The sequence below is a fragment of the Trachurus japonicus genome, chromosome 1 (assembly GCF_045865225.1).
Source record: "Trachurus japonicus isolate A0001 chromosome 1, Traja_1.0".
Taxonomy (NCBI): domain Eukaryota; kingdom Metazoa; phylum Chordata; class Actinopteri; order Carangiformes; family Carangidae; genus Trachurus; species Trachurus japonicus.
This window is the reverse complement of record NC_140907.1, coordinates 5,479,536-5,497,316: the sequence shown is the minus strand read 5'-3', so window position 1 is coordinate 5,497,316 and position 17,781 is coordinate 5,479,536. Positions and strand designations below refer to the sequence as shown.

The window sequence follows — 17,781 nt, the reverse complement described above, 5'->3', positions numbered from 1 at the left end:
CCTGAACTAGCTTGCATGCTTCACTTCATTTTCTATCACAATTACATTTTTTAAAAGAAATGTAAAAACTGAAAACAGAAACTATTCTAATATCTAGAAATTACTACTTTTTTTTTGTCTTTTTTGTCTTATCATAATTGTGTAAAATAAAATGATGAATCCACATCTGGTTCATGGAAACATACAAACCCTAACCCTTCACAGTGAAGCAGTATTTTTAATAGAAAAAAGTGACAATTCTTTTTGTATGTGAATAAAAGAAATAGTGTTTACATATTTGTGAAAATAATGAAAGGATGAAAAATCTAAAGGCAGAGGACAGGCTCTGCACCACAAAGTTTTAGAAAGACGTGTTTTTTGGGGAATCGCTGGAGAGTCTGTTCAAGGCTCAGCTGGACGTCAGCCTACAGTCTGACTTTGTATAGATGGAGCAGCAGGACGAGGTGCAGGGAGGGGGTAGCAGCATCAGGTGGAGGTGATGCCCCACCCACCATGTTGCCCAAGATGTTTGGGTGAGGCGAGTTCACCACTGTCCTGCCAGTCACCAGCAAACTGCAGAAACAGACATTCAGTACATTCAGTGGGTAGCTACATTGACTGTGTTATAGTAATATTATACATTTTTGTGAAGTTCAGTGCATTTTACATTGAGAAAAAGTTGTTTTGTTGCAGCCACATTCACTGTATTTATGTTCGCTTACATAATCTAATCATCATAGAACAAGTAGCTGTGCAATGCTTTTTTATTTCTGAAAATCCTCTCCACAAAAATAACTAACAATGAACAAAACAAATAAATGACTAAAAAACATAAAGTGCACAATCAATAACCTGCTCTTTTTTAAACCTGACTACATCTTAGTGTGAATGTTTTCTTAATGTTTAGGTTTAGCTGCTACAGTGCAGTATGTAGCATGTTAAAGGACTACACACACACACACACACACACACACACACACACATGTAATGGCATACTACATGCAAAAACTGGGAAAGGCTGTTGCCATGACTACTCAATCAGGGAGTGTGTAACTATAGCAACAGTGTGTAAGTATGTAGCTACTCACATGGAGACGGTGAGAAGATGGTTCCTCACAAGCTCCAGTCAGGAGTGTAACACAGGGCTGGGTAAGGGTTAGCAGATTACACACACACACACACACACACACACACACACACGGAGAGAGAGACTTTAGAATGTGACAAACATGAAAACATGGCCACAACCTGAACAGGAAGGGACGGCCCTCCAGCTACAGGACAAACTGACAGATTTTATGAGCACATGAGTCAGACCAGGTAACAGGCGCTACATACGTAAACAGACAAAAGACAGGAATGTGGGACATGAGGCTGAAGCTACAGTCAGTACGTTTACATGCAGAGCTTAATCGAGCTATGCTCAAAATTCGATTTTGGCGTCAAGTCGGACTTCTGTCCTTGTCTCAATATACATGCAACTGAGAAAATCGAATAACTGACGGGGTCCGCCCCCTCATGCGGCGTCACCCGTTGTTTCAGCAGGTTAATACGCCCCCTGTCCTGTTGACTTTTCTGTCACCTCGTAAAAAACTGAATATAAACAACTTAGTAAGCTTACTAATAAATTCTCAACTGCAGTTCCCGACCAGACGCACCAGTCTGGGCCGGATTCGCGCTGAGAATAGGATATGGGCTTCCTTTTTTCCTCTCTCTCTCTCTCTCTCTCTCTCTCTCTCTCTCTCTCTAATAAAACAATCTGGCTGGTTGCGCTGTGTATGTGTGAAATGCATTGAATCTGCGCTGACGTTGGGTTTTTTTTCTTTACTTTGCGGGGTTCCGGCGGCTTCTCTGCTCCACTTTGTGCCGTCTCTACGGTTGTGGAGCATGCGCACATGCGTTGTCCAGTTATACTCTGACTAAGGTGTATACATGACGGAGAAAATCGAATTCCAATCGCATTATCTGGGTGTCTTAATCGGAGTTCTCAACTCCGATTTCAGTCGGACTAAGGTGTTTACATGCACTTCAGTTATCCAGTTATAGTCGGATTAAGGCAATAATTCCGTTTTTTCAAGTGTCATGTAAACGTACTGACTGATACAGTCTGAAATGACCTGTCCCAGTTGGCTCAGATTAAACCCAGGCTGACATGATTTTATACACCTCTCTCTCTCCTCTCTTGGATTTACCAGTGGCAGAACCACCAGAGCCACCGCCAGAGGAGACTGCGAGGTTCCTCTCAGACGCACAACTTTTGGTCAATCTGTTCTATCGGTTAAGGGTAGTAATATTTGGAATAATGTACCGTGCACAATAAGGGAAAGCACCACTTACAACAAGGTCCACCTCAAAAACTGGCTTAAAACAAACCAAGTCTGTAATCATGACTAGGCGGGACCTTCGCGGAGCGCGACACATGTGCCGTGCTCTGTGTCCGTCCGCCTTACTCTATACTTTTGGCTGTCATGATTTTTGTTTTCTTTGTGCAGTGCGCGCCTACATATACGTACGTATGCGTGCACTGCACTTGCCTTGTTTTTTTGTGTGGTCATTCGTCTGGTTTTCTTGTTATTGTGCAGTGCATGCCTACATATACATATGTATGTATGCATGCACTGCATTTGTCTTATTTTTATATACTGCAATTTGTCTCTGTAAGTATGTGTGTGAATGGCACTTATACACCTGCTGCTACTGTAGTCTCCAATGTCTTGGTCCACCCCAGGCGGCGGGTGCAGGCCATCACATTCTGGATACATCCATTTAGACTTGCACTTTATCTATTTAAACTTGCACTTGCACTTTAGAAACTGGCACTTTATACCAGGCACTTTATAGATCACATGCACTTTATGTATAGGTATGAATGTGTATATGATTGTGAATCACTGTATAATTCTTGTGTATTTCTGTGTGTTTGTTTATTACCTGCCAAGGGACTACGGATGCAAATTAGCAAGTTGCTAACTCTGACGCATTTACATTTATACACACGTACGGATGTTCATGTGTATTGTCCCTTTTAAATAAATAAATAAATAAATAAAATAAATAAATAGTAGCTACATTGTCAGGGAAGGGGGCCACAGATGTGTGTGCATGTACCTGTACCTGAGTTTGGTGTGGCTGGGGAGGAGGCTTGGCTCGTCTGTGAAGACCCACTAGCACCATACACATTGGCCTCCTCCTGGAACTTCATGATGTTCTTTTTATATCGAATCCTCTTGTTTCCAAACCAGTTGGCCACCTCAGAGAGTTAAAGCAGTAAAAAATGAAGAAAGTAAATCATGAGACAAGAGATTCATCTTGATTCATTACACTAAACCACATCAAAGTACTAAATCTGTGCTTCATTCGCTTTATAGGCTACTTTATACTCCAAAGATTCTCCTACCTGAGCGACAGTGATGGAGCACTTCTTGGCCAGCTCCTCCTTGGTTTTCTCACTGGGGTAGGGGTTTGCCAGGTGGGAGTAAAAATATTCATTCAAAATCTCAATTGCCTGCTTGCTGAAGTTTCTTCGTTTCCGCCTGTCAGAAAAGCAGCCATTGCAACATGCAGCTGTCAGGTGACGGGAAATGTGCTTCTGCACGGTGTCATACTGTAAACACACTGTGACACACACTGGACGACTACGGCTAAGAGGAAAAGAGATAACCTGGCATCCAGGAACCTGGAGCGTAGGATCATGACAGCTTCACATGTGCTCTGCTTTAACTGCGTCTGGATGGCGCTGAACTTGCGGTGGATGATTTCCAACATTCGCTCGATCTCTTTGGGTGAGATGGGCCGTGTGCGGGACTGTTCCCTCAGCAGGTTCATCACATGGCCGGTGAATTCACTGCAGGCCTGCATGCAAGGAGGGGGAGGTAGATGAGGGGAAATATCTCAAAAGATAAATACTAAATTCAGAAAAACAGTGCAGTGTAATTATTCCATAGTTACTGTGCATATTTTCTTATCCTAACAGCTTAGCTGAAAATTTCCAAAATATTAAACCTGTTGATATTTCTCCAGCTCAGTGTGGTAGATCTGTCGTATCTGATGGAGCTTCTCTCTGTAGTCTGCATGTTCGTAACTTCCATCGTCAGGTGAACCTCCAGTCGCTGCTGCTACAGCTGCTGCCACCGCAGAGGCCTCGGCCCTCTCTGGACCCGACACCCCCTCTGCCAACAGCATGTTGTCCAGTCTCATGATTTGAGGGTCTGGAGGGACTTCTTCTTGGACGCTTCGGATGCTCAGAGCTGTGGAGATGGACAGACACTGTCAATAGCCACATCTCATATTGATTGAGTCCTTGTTTTTTTTATTCTACCTGGGTCATCCATTGATCAACTTTTAATACGCTCAAAGAGTGAAACTCATACAATAAAGGCTGAAAAATGAGAAGCAAAAAATAACTATTTGCACACAGCCAGGTCCGTCGCTATGAATTCTGGGCCCCCTGAAAGAATACTAAAGTTTTTATCGCCACTTTGGCGACATTATCATTCTTAATTAATTTTTCTGTTACTTAGACATTCTTGACAGTGTCTGACGCAATACAGCAATTTTTTTTCCCATATCAACCACTCGATAGAGTTACTGGACCAGTAAAAAAAAAAAATAATAATAAAAATAAATGTATAAATAATATATATATATATAATATATAATATATTATATAAAATATATATTAACAAAAACTGATAATATAATTTACATAATAATAATTTATTATTATGTAAATTATATTATCAGTTTTTTTTTTATATTTGCATCTCTATGATATAGACCATACACAACCCACTAGCAACCCAAGTTTTAACTGCTTCAAAACACTGAAATTCCTGTTGGTAAGTAACATGGTTTTGTCTTTCCCATGTAAATGGATAAATAAGATTACTTTATCATTAGCACCTAATTCGCTTGTCACTGCTTTTTAAGGCAGAAGTAAGCGGAATGTTTGTGTTAATATAAGTCTTAAATAGTTATATCTTCCGACATCAATCACTTACATAGAGTGTTTGGTCTGAAACACAGGTCTGTCAGTCACTCTGCTCTGCTGTAAGCCGAGGAGAAAACTTTCCTTGTATCCTACAACTTTTATCCAATGAGGAGAGAGAACGGCATAAAGGGGCGGTCCTCTCTGTGTGTGCAGCCAAGGGATGCGCGTGAATGTGGTGACGTAGGGACGAGGGCGGGGACTGCTAACTCCATCTGCTGACAAGAAGTTAGCCAAAACCACCGGATCGCTACTGCAGTGAAGTTAGTTTGAAGTTGGATATTTGACAGACATTCGCTCACTCACTCGCTTCTCAATACATTAAAAATCCATATAAAATATAAGATGTGTTCAAATGCAATAAAAACAGGTGTGTCTCATAGAGGAGGCTTAGCTCTACCATCCTGTGTTGATTTTGAGTCAACAGGTCACATGACCTGGGAGTTATTGAGCTATAATGCTCATATTTACTGTATAAAATATATAAAAAATTCATATAAAATAGTAAATGTGTTTAAATGCAATAAAAAGAGGTGTGTGTCATAGAGGAGGCTTAGCTCTACCATCCTGTGTTGATTTTGAGCCAACAGGTCACATGACCTGGGAGTTATTGAGCTATAATGCTCATATTTACTGTATAAAATATATAAAAAATTCATATAAAATAGTAAATGTGTTTAAATGCAATAAAAACAGGTGTGTGTCATAGAGGAGACTTAGCCTACCATCCTGTGTTGATTTTGAGCCAACAGGTCACATGACCTGGGAGTTATTGAGCTATAATGCTCATATTTACTGTATAAAATATATAAAAAATTCATATAAAATAGTAAATGTGTTTAAATGCAATAAAAACAGGTGTGTGTCATAGAGGAGGCTCACCTCTGCCATTCTGTGTTGATTTTGAGCCAACAGGTCACATGAATTTTTTATATATTTTATACAGTAAATATGGGCGTTAGAGCTCAATAACTCCCAGGTCATGTGACCTGTTGACTCAAAATCAACACAGGACAGAAGATCTAAGTCTCCTCTATGACACACACCTGTTTTAATAGCATTTAAACACAAATAATATTTTATATGAATTTTGTATGTATTTTATACAGTAAATATGAGCATTATAGCTCAATAACTCCCAGGTCATGTGACCTGTTGGCTCAAAATCAACAAAGGATGGTAGAGCTAAGCCTCCTCTATAGCTGGGTTTCCATCCAAGTCGTATCGAATTTAAAAGCGGATTTTGTGAAAATGCACAAAAAGCAAAGCGAATTTATGCCCGTTTCCATTCATTAGTGTTTTGCGATTAGGAGGAGTGCACCGTGAGATTACGTCATAAGAGAGCGTGACTGTATCCAACAGTTGACACTCAGCTGACACTCAACATCATGGACAATTTACTTACTTTCCGGACTATAGACGCACCTGTATAATCCGCACCAGCTACATTTTAAAAGAAAATACATATAGCCTATAGGCCGCACTTGAATATAAACTGCAGGTTTTCATGTTGTAACATGAGATATTTACACAGAAAGACAGTAGGAACTGTGACAGTCTGCTCGCTTTTCCGCTGTTTTGGTTATGCTCCTCTCCTCCATGTGCATCTGTTTACATACGAAGCCGGTGAAAAATCAATAAGTTACATAACGATGTTACGGCGTGTGTTTGTGTAGTCTTAACCGTCATAAACAAAAGATTATGGGTTACGGAGCGCGTTTGTGTTGCAGTGCAGAGAGGAGAGCTGGGAGACCGGGGCGTCGCTGGGTGAAGTCCAGCAGCTTCACCCACAAACTCTGCCTCAATTCGCATAATCTGTTTCCATCACAAAAACTTGCATTTCCTTTATTCGATACGCTGACAAATCCACCCCCTCCAAGCGTATAAACTTTTATGCGCATTTACTGCCTTTATTCGAATTTCTGGCGTTTCCATTCAAGTATTTATGCGCATTTTCACAAAATGCGCATAAGAAAAGGTGGATGGAAACCCAACTTATGAGACACACCTGTTTTTATTGCATTTGAACACATCTTATATTTTATATGGATTTTTAATGTATTGAGAAGCGAGTGAGTGAGCGAATGTCTGTCAAATATCCAACTTCAAACTAACTTGTTTTTATTGCATTTAAACACATTTACTATTTTATATGAATTTTTTAAATATATTTTATACTGTAAATATGAGCATTAGAGCTCAATAACTCCCAGGTCATGTGACCTGTTAACTCAAAATCAACACAGGATGGTAGAGCTAAGCCTCCTCTGACACACACCTGTTTTTATTGCATTTAAACACATTTACTATTTTATATGAATTTTTTATATATTTTATACAGTAAATATGAGCATTATAGCTCAATAACTCCCAGGTCATGTGACCTGTTGGCTCAAAATCAACACAGGATGGTAGAGCTAAGCCTCCTCTATGACACACACCTGTTTTTATTGCATTTAAACACATTTACTATTTTATATGATTTTTTGAAATATATTTCATACTGTAAATATGAGCATTATAGCTCAATAACTCCCAGGTCATGTGACCTGTTGGCTCAAAATCAACACAGGATGGTAAGGCTAAGCCTCCTCTATGACGCCCACCTGTTTTTATTGCATTTAAACACATTTACTATTTTATATGAATTTTTTATATATTTTATACAGTAAATATGAGCATTAGTATTATAGCTCAATAACTCCCAGGTCATGTGACCTGTTGGCTCAAAATCAACACAGGATGGTAGAGCTAAGCCTCCTCTATGACACGCACCTGTTTTTATTGCATTTAAACGAATGTAATATTTTATATGGATTTTTGATTTATTTTATACTGTAAATATGAGCATTAGAGCTCAATAACTCCCAGGTCATGTGACCTGTTGACTCAAAATCGACACAGGATGGTAGAGCTAAGCCTCCTCTATGAGACACACCTGTTTTTATTGTATTTGAACACATCTTATATTTTCTATGAATTTTTAATGTATTTTATACTGTAAATATGAGCATTATAGCTCAATAACTCTCAGGTCATGTGAGCTGTTGACTCAAAATCAACACAGGATGGTAGAGCTAAGCCTCCTCTATGACACAAACCTGTTTTTATTGTATTTGAACACATCTTATATTTTCTATGAATTTTTAATGTATTGAGAAGGAGCGAATGTCTGTCAAATATCCAACTTAAAACTAACTTCACTGCAGTGGATTGCTTACTTTTGCTTTAACTATTTGATTAAATGTTTTACACCCACTTTGTGATGGAGAAATAAAATAACCTCATGAAACCAACATGAGGTCAGGTCTGTAGTTCGGTGTACAATGTTTTCTCTCTCCTTCAAAATAAAACTTTGGCATTTTTCTCTTTGCATAATATAGCATAATTTGAGGTATGTTTTGTGCAACAGGTCGGTACAAAGTGGGATTTGATGGAGTCTGCCTTTTCAAGCACTAGGGTTTGTCTCAACCAGCAGAGGGCACAGTAAGTCACAGTACATAAACCCACATATTCTTTCCAAGTTACGTTTAGGATCTTTCATAAAATAAAATGCGCCTCACTGATCTGCTCAAGAAACCAGTTCTCCGACTCACATGCTTTAGGCTTGCTCTATCTTGGTCCAGTCTCTTCCAGTAACCACTAACTGATCTTCTGGTGGAAACATTATAATCATCTATAAAGAAATGTATCTATTTATCTGGTTTACCACTGGTTCAGACACACGACTGAAGCAGACAGTGCAGCTTAAGTTCAGGGAAACCCAGTTTAATAATAGCTCAGGAAGAGCCAACAATTAACAGTGACCTCTGTGTGTGTGTGTGTGTGTGTGTGTGTGTGTGTGTGTGTGTGTGTGTGTGTGTGTGTGTGTGTCTCGTTGACTTCAAGTCTAAAGCAGCATCTGTTCATCTGTTAATTGGAGTGAGCGAGGAGAGGACAGAAACTACAAAAACACACTGACAGGGGGCGGGATTTAAGAAAAGAGAAACAGTATCTGTTGCTGTGGTAGCAATGCCACTTTCACTTGGCATCCCCACATAAAAAAAAGACACACATACACAGGTATTCCAGCTTGCACACACACACACACACAGCCATAATTAACAGCAGTTAGCAAGGAGCGATTAACAACTCTGCGAAAAACGAGGGCCCATTTGAGACGTCGTTAATTTACGCTGTTATGCAAATTAGGTGGCAATTAAAAGTCAGTTCAAGGAATCGACTCACACAGATAATCCCATAACGATGGCAATGACAGCCTCCGCATCTGTCTCCCCTTTACAGTGCACGCACATGCACGCATGCACACACTACTTTTTTACCGCTCTGTCAAACAAGTATCAAGCGACAAAGCAGATTTACAGAATGCTTTATAAGACAGCAACACACACACACACAGAGACACACACACACAAACTTGGCAATACAGTCGACATGTGTTTGCTTTATCTGTATGTGCACATGTATAAAGTGAATCCCGTGGCTCCACTACAGTGCTTACTTCTGTATCTAGAGGTATGAGCAAAGAGGGAAGGTTTCCAGTTCACAAAATTGAGCAGCTCCATGACACCCACTTTCCCCTCTTTTATACACTGACAGACATTTCTAATGTGACAAAGAAATCTAAGAAGGCTAAACATTAGAAACACTTCTTAATATACAACACAATTCAAAAACATCAAAACTAAAGCCTACAAAATAATATAATAATGATGAATATAAGTTATAATAGAAACACTCATCAAAACATTTCAGCAGAACTTTCACATTGTGACGTTCACGTAGGTAGGATGTGTTGCTGGACTAATGACTTTCACCTAATAAACTCTCATACAGTAAGTCAGAGAAGGAGCCATGGCTCATTGATGTTAAAGGGATAGTTCACCCAAAATTCAAATTTCACTCATTATCTACTCACCCTCATGTTGACTAAGGGCTGGGAGAGTTCTGTAAATTTCACAAGCTGTGCGCGTGTGAAAAAGCTGGATAACAGACGACAAGTTGCACAGAACCTCCGTACCACCTGCTGCCAACCTCAGGCTCCCCTGTTTCAAGTGAATGACGTGAGTTAAAGGGATAGTTAACCCAAAATTCAAATTTCACTCATTATCTACTCACCCTCATGTCGACTAAGAGCTGTGAGAATTTTCAGAGTCCTCCGTGCCTTCTCTGAGTTACGGGGGGGTCCGTGTAGCAGTATTTGTCCATATAATGGTTGTCAATGGATACCAACTTTCTTCGTCCAAAAAGACATCAAAAAACATCCAAATACCTCCATACTGCTCGTCTGTAATGTCCCTCTTGTATTGAAGCCCCAACATGAGAAATTGTTCCGCCGGTCAGTGTAAATCACGCGAGATTTGCACTGACACAGGAAGAGCAGTGAACCGAGACACTGGGAGCTTCCGCTACAAACAAGCTTAAAATACAGACTTATTTAATTTTTTTCAGAACAATTTCTCATGTCGGGGCTTCAATATAAGAGGGACATTACACACGAGCAGTATGGAGGTATTTGGATGTTTTTTGGTGTGTCTTTTTGGGCGAAGAAAGTTGGTATCCATTGACAACCATTATATGGACAAATACTGCTGCACGGACCCCCCCGTAACTCAGAGAAGGCACGGATGACTCTGAAAATTCTCACAGCTCTTAGTTGACATGAGGGTGAGTAGATAGTGAGTGAAATTTGAATTTTGGGTGAACTATCTCTTTAATTGATTCATAATTAGTTTGTTCCAGCCTCCGAGGCTGCCCACTTACTGACACTGGGCAAATATCCACACAGACACTCACACACCGTTTGTGTGTACATCAGGAGGTGAGCAGCGGTGCAGTAAATCCAGCTCTGTGAGTCCAGTTTGGGCCTGGTGAACCTGTCCGACTCCTCACTGAGAGTCTGTTTACACTGTAGTGGCTGACTGACAGACTGACTCTGGAGATTATCAACTGTCTGCCAAACCAGAAAACAGACAACCACTACAGCCTCCATGTCCTACTCATCCATCAGTCTGTCCATCACTGACCTTACTCTTCTGACGCCATCTCTCTGCTTTGAGCACTGTTACGCCTTCATGCACAAAATAGGGGATGTACAAAAATAACAGTGTGTTACCTGAGGATTCCCATGACAAAGATGTAAGGAAGGAGGGGAGAGAGGAGGAAATAGGAAAGATGCACATAGGCAGAAATACCCAGAGGAGGGGGATGTGGTGGTGCATGACCTGAGCAGTGTTTTGGACTGCAGCTGTCATGTGACGTGTTGTTAACACTGATTGGTACAGAAGTAGGCGACAGAAACCTTTTATCACACAAAATTTGTTAGCCTACAAATTAAAAACATTGCATGGTAGAGTGTTTGGCTAGCTGCTTCACACTGTTTCTCCTGTCTTTTTGCTGTGCTATGAGAGTTTTGATTTCACTTTCATAAAAGCCAATTAGATTTTTTTTTTCATCAAAAATGTCTTCTTTTTTTGTGAGTCAATATCTCATACACTGTCCTGCAGCCCTAAACACTCTATATCTATATCTAGATCTATAATAGTCACCAATTAATCCACTGTTAACTTTTGTGTGAGTGACCCTGCAGAAACTAAAACTCCAGTGTTTCCCCCAGAAAATTTGTTAGTTAAGGTGGTGTCTGACCTGTCGACGGGGGGGGGGGGGTGGCGCGGATCTGTTGACGGGGGGGGGGCGGATCGATCGTCGGGGGGGGCAGGGGGGGACGCACCGCGCCGTATTAAGTTTTTTTTATTAAGGGCGGCGGCGGCGAATATCGCTACTTTGTTGTTAAGGCGGCCGCCTTAACAGGAAAGCGCTGCGGGAAACCCTGTTTAGGTACAAATTGACTTGGGGTTTTGTGCCACAGTTCTGTAAATTTCACAAGCTGTGCGCGTGTGAAAAAGCTGGATAACAGACAACAAGTTGCACAGAACCTCCGTACCACCTGCTGCCAACCTCAGGCTCCCCTGTTTCAAGTGAATGACGTGAGTTAAAGGGATAGTTAACCCAAAATTCAAATTTCACTCATTATCTACTCACCCTCATGTCGACTAAGAGCTGTGAGAGTCCTCCGTGCCTTCTCTGAGTTACAGGGGGGTCTGCAATGCAGTATTTGTCCATATAATGGTTGTGAATGGATACCAACTTTCTTCGTCCAAAAAGACACACCAAAAAACATCCAAATACCTCCATGCTGCTCGTCTGTAATGTCCCTCTTGTATTGAAGCTCCGACATGAGAAATTGTTCCGAAAAAAAAAAAAAAAAGTCTATATTTTAAGCTTGTTTGTAGCGGAAGCTCCCAGTGTCTCGGTTCACTGCTCTTCCTGTGTCAGTGCAAATCACCGGCGGAACAATTTCTCATGTCGGGGCTTCAATACAAGAGGGACATTACAGACGAGCAGTATGGAGGTATTTGGATGTTTCTTGGTGTGTCTTTTTGGACAAAGAAAGTTGGTATCCATTGACAACCATTACATGGACAAATACTGCTGCACGGACCCCCCCGTAACTCAGAGAAGGAACGGAGGACTCTGAAAATTCTCACAGCTCTTAGTCGACATGAGGGTGAGTAGATAATGAGTGAAATTTGAATTTTGGGTGAACCATCCCTTTAATAATGAGTTCCTGTGCAGCTCAAAAACCTTCCTGTGCTTTGTATGGAAGAATCACTGCTGTGCATCAGGATCAAAATATAGTATTTAGATCTTCTTGGCTCTAAATGTTTGCATCAACAATCCTGACACTGCTCTATTTAACCCTGTAATTGACATGAAATCAGAGCTACTTCCTCATATTAATCACCCAGATTAGATGATCCTGTTGCTCCAATGAATTTCTCAGTCAAAAGCGTCTGTTGTTATGACGCCCCTCCAGCAGTAGTAGCCTCTAGCCTTTGCACCATCTGAGCATTTGGAGGAGATCATCACCAAAAACCACCAAGGCAGCCAGCAGAGGATGAGTTTTAGAAAAATCCCACCACAAAGTGAAGGCGCGAGAGTGCGACACACTGAGCACAAGAGCAAGCGAGGGAGAAAGAGAGACAATGCATTAATAACAAAGAGCAAGGGGTGAATGAGCAGTAGACTAATACAAAATCATCTTATGTGTCTCCAATCTCTCTCTCTCACTCTCTGTTGCAGATGTGTCATAATAAGACTCAATGTCAAAAATACAAATCACCGTGAATTACATCTCCATAATATAATGACATTATTTTTATTTCCCTTTTACAACCCCCACACTGGTATTCACTGTCCCTGCTAGTTTGATGGAGTTGCTTTAAGCCTGACACTGGAAGCACAACATGACACAGAGTATGTAAACTGTGGGACCTATCTCAACTACAATCACGACTTTACTCAAAGAGCGTTATCTTATCAGCATGCAAACCTTTATTTCTTCACTGGCTTGTGTGGAAAAATAACAAACGGACAACTCACCTGTCTTTTCTTTGATCTCACACAGCACACTGAAGAGGGCTGCTTTCATTCTGTGGCAGTTTACAGCGTGTTTCCTTGTACGGGAATGAAGAGCAGAGAAACAGCTTGTTACACTATTTTGTAGCTTCTACAGACCACATGTTACAGTCACTGACACACAACAACAGTAGATATTGAATAAAGCAAGTTAGTGCTGTACTGAGTGTGTAACCAGACCTGACTGAAAACAGGCCTGAGCCTGAACGCACCTCGCCTCAGTGAGGAAAGAGACAAAGAAGAAATGAAGAGAGGCAAACATTCACTATCTGCAGACATTATAAGTATTAAAGAGTGAATTTAAAGGTCCCTGTATTGTAAAGTATAAAAGCTCTTCACTTAGACAAGGATGACACTACACACTGACAGAGTGCAATTTTTACTCTAAAACTGCGGGTGTTTCCTAATGTAGCAGATGAACCTTAAAGATCTTTGACTGCCAGTTTTTCTTTGTGTCATATCATAGTAAATTGAATATTTACTGACTGACTTCAATGGCCTGACCAAACGGGATATCTGAAGATGTCACCCTGGGTTGCAAGAAGATTAATAGTTGAATTTATCTAATTTATCTTTACTTTATTTCATTTCATTTCTTTATTTATTGAATTGGGACAGTGCACATTCATCAACACTGACGCATTAAGCGTAAATGTGCCGGACTTAGTAGTGTTGGGCGATTTTGACATTCTCAGATCGTCCCAATCGCCCTCCCTGGAGATCGCCGATAGACCTATCTATCGCCGGGGTCCGGGGGGGGGGGGTTGGCGGCGGCGGCCGTTCCACGTGTTCGTTCGACCGGGGGGGGGGGCGGCGGCGTATGAGTATCGCTTTTACCGTGCCCTGCTCAGAGCGATAGATATAACATATCTATATTGTTATATCTATCGCTCTGGCCCTGCTGTCATGCATGCGCGCTTCTCTGTGTGTGTGTGAGGGCTAATAACGGAGAAAGAGCGCTATGATCAATGAACGGAACGCTATTGCGTTGCCGAAAACCGAAAAATCTATTCATGGCGGACGTAATTTATTTGTGGCATATCAGTGAACACGTCGTCGGGCTGTGACATACAGGGCTGGCGTCGGCAGCCTAGCATAGACTGTAAAAAGAAGCCTAGTCACAGCCACAACACCAGCTAAACGTGTTTCCTCAAATTTGAGGCGGAGTGGCCACCCTGTTTACCACAGAGATGTTGTGTGCGGTCATATGACTACCTGGCTCCGTCTGATTGGACGTCGCCAGTGGCTGCATTTGATTGGTGAAACACTGTCATTTGACAGAGTATAGAGAGCCTAAGCGGAAGCAGGAAGTAACGGCGCCATGGGACCTCAACTCTGAAAAACTCGCCATTCAAATGAATGAGACTGAAAATTTTATTTCGTGATCCGATTGAATTGCGCCATGAGAAAAAAATATGTCCTCTACCTGTTTAAAACATCACGTTTCATGCCGAGAAATCAGCCGTTTATCATAAAACGGCAACAGAAGAATGTATTTTGTGTAAAGACCGCTCTACGGACTACAGATCTGTGTCCCACAAAAAATACGTCACCAACTGACACGGGAAAGGGCGGCATTTGGTGTGTGACGTTACCTACGCGACTTGTAGTCTTTCTGGTTACGGACTCTTCGGAATTTTATTCTACAATAGCTTTACAACAAACTGCTGATTTCTCGGGATGAAACGTGATGTTTTAAACAGGTAGAGGACATATTTTTTTCTCATGGCACAATTCAAACGGATCACGAAATAAAATTTTCAGTCCCGTTCATTTGAATGGCGAGTTTTTCAGAGTTGAGGTCCCATGGTGACCGTTACTTCCTGCTTCCGCTTAGGCTCTCTATAGTTGGAAGCAGCAACCCAAGCGGCTTCATTAAAACAAAACAAACAGATTGCACATTAGATCAATAAAAAAGTAGCGAGTATGTGTGTGTGTAAAATCGGCAAGAAAACAAAACATCGCCGATCGTCCTTCCAATCGCCGATAGACGATTGGATCGCCAATCGGCACAACCCTAGGACTTAGCACAACTGCTAAATTTCAGCCGCTTAGTGTAACTTAATTTAACTTAACTTAGTGTAAGTGCATGCATTTCCCCACTAATGTACACACATTTGACACAATATAAATCACAGTGCTGTCTTGTAATATTATCTTGGCACTGTAGCACCCCATAGGAACTTCAAGGTGTAATAGGGGCATGTGCATTGTGACATAGGGATCATAAGTCAGAGTTAGAGCTCTATGATTAAACGTCTATGATTTTTGTCATTCTGCGTTAATGGCCTGTCCATCAGAGGTGGTTCTAAAAACAAGAAAACATCTGTTGCTAATATTAGAAGTTGAAAAATATCAGATGTGTGGGGTTAACATTGTTTATATTATATTGTATATATACTGTATATATTGTATATACATATCAACCATGCGAATCATTACTGGAACAATACGCTCAACACCACTCCCCTGGCTCCCCATTCTATCAAACATTGCACCCCCACACATCCGGCGAGTAGCATCTACCCAAAAGATGCTTCAAAAGGTTGAAAACTCCCCCCACCTACCAATCCATGAAGACATTCTAAACCCACCCACTGCTCGACTCCCATCCAGACGCCCCATCTGGAAGAACACTCCACCAGCTGACTTCACCACCCAATCAGTCTGGAGAAAGGAGTGGGCGTCCAAGGAGGTCCCTAATAAACACCTGGTGTCAGACCCTACTCAACAGGTCCCCGGCACCGACCTCCCAAGGAGACAGTGGTCAACCCTCAACAGGTTCAGGACTGGACATGGCCCGTGCTTGGCCAGCCTTCACAGATGGGGCAGCAGCCCTAGCCCACTGTGCTCTTGAGGAGCAGACCATGGAACACATCATCGAAGCCTGCCCTCTCCAACGACTGAGAGGAGGATTGGTCGCCCTCCACACAGCAAATCAGGAGGCAACTGCTTGGCTAAAAGACTTTGCATTCGCTAAATAAAAAATAAAATTGTTTATTTGGGGGCTTGGATTGGTACTATATTTAACAGAGGGATACTGTGATGTCTTCCTCTATCAGGCTGTACCTCTGTTATTACCTGGCCTGGGACTCTTCCAGACTCTCATCCGTGATGGCCATGATCTGCTGGAGGATGTGGCCGATGTCCTGCTGCGGCTGGCAAAGGTAATGATGTTTCCCCATGGCGACAGGATCACCTGCATCCCGCTGAGACAGTCCAGTTAGTCCAGCGTGGCCCTGGTCCCCCATAGCTCCAATGTGGCTCTTGTCCTAGTGTGGAGGGAGAGGTGGAAGGAGGAGGTCTACAAAGCGGGAGCTCTCAGCACTTAGATTACAGAGAAGCTGAAAACTTTTTCAGGAAAACACACACAGGTCTCAAAAGTGAGAGCAGATGTTGCTTCAGACAGAAGGAGGTCTTTCCACACGACAGAGTAGCAATCTTACCATTTTCTTCAACAACAGGGTAAAAATAAGTCAGCTATGGCTTTGCAGACTCTTGTTCTTCTTTGCCATGGGAGGGCACCGTTCACTATACAATATGATTGTGTTGCTTTGTAGAGAGTGAACAGGAGGAGCTGGAAGAACTGGAAGAGCTTCAAGAGGAGAATAAACTGGTGGTGGACACACAAGGAGAGTGGGTCAGGTCTTATGAGAAATAAAACAGCAACAATTACCAAAACTGGGTGTTTACAAAGCAAACTCAGTCCTGCCTCGGATGACACGATCCTTTTCCAATTCTCTATCTCTTAGATAGGAAAAAATAAACCACACAGCATTCCCCGGGTGGTGTTAAAGGTTATTATCTGGGAGTTTCTCTGGTGTCGCCGTCTCTGCCTGCTCTCCTCCTCCTATTCATGAGTCCTGCTCGGTCATTAAAATTGTGGGCCGCTACGAGACGGCCTGGTGAAGGTCTTCTTCATCCACCAGGTTCGGTGCAGTGCTTCCACACTGCGGCCTTTGTGCCATAAGATGGAGCTCAGTCAGTCCTGCTTTCTTTCCTCCACAAACACGGCGATGGGCTCTGCGGCTCCACTCCTCCCTGGGAAACACCACGGAGCGCCACTGTCCACTGTCAATTCACACAAGATCAGTAAAGGTAACTTCCGCTCAAGTATTTCAAATTAATATCACGGGTCTAGCTCCGTTTGGCGCATAAAAATACAATTCCACGTGTTTTCAATGTGGATAATTAGATCTAAGGAGGCATGAGTGCTCTGGTCAAGTCAACCATCAGTGCTGTATAAACACATGTCAACTTTTTATGAGGACATTAGACATGGATAATAATTTCTGTCCAGTAGCTACACAGCCAAATGATTTTACAGCCTTCTTGGG

The 17,781-nt window shown here is 41.9% G+C and overlaps 1 protein-coding gene across 2 annotated transcripts; it reads right to left on the bottom strand.

The window, feature by feature from the left end:
• Positions 1 to 450: 450 nt before the first annotated feature.
• LOC146991280 (pre-B-cell leukemia transcription factor 1-like) lies at positions 451 to 16,710 on the bottom strand. 2 transcript variants are annotated; one of them, XM_085797831.1, is made up of 8 exons: positions 16,526 to 16,710; positions 13,409 to 13,482; positions 3,982 to 4,226; positions 3,641 to 3,831; positions 3,377 to 3,512; positions 3,094 to 3,229; positions 1,068 to 1,099; positions 451 to 552 (listed from the first exon to the last, which is right to left on the bottom strand). In XM_085797831.1, exons 1-8 carry the CDS (start codon positions 16,693 to 16,695, stop codon positions 466 to 468), a joined length of 1,071 nt encoding a protein of 356 aa, XP_085653957.1. In that variant the 5' UTR covers positions 16,696 to 16,710; the 3' UTR covers positions 451 to 465. The 2 variants fall into 2 exon arrangements, with proteins under 2 accessions (XP_085653957.1, XP_085654052.1); XM_085797926.1 differs by lacking the exon at positions 451 to 552 and having other exon boundaries at positions 1,078 to 1,124.
• Between the last annotated feature and the right edge of the window lie 1,071 nt (positions 16,711 to 17,781).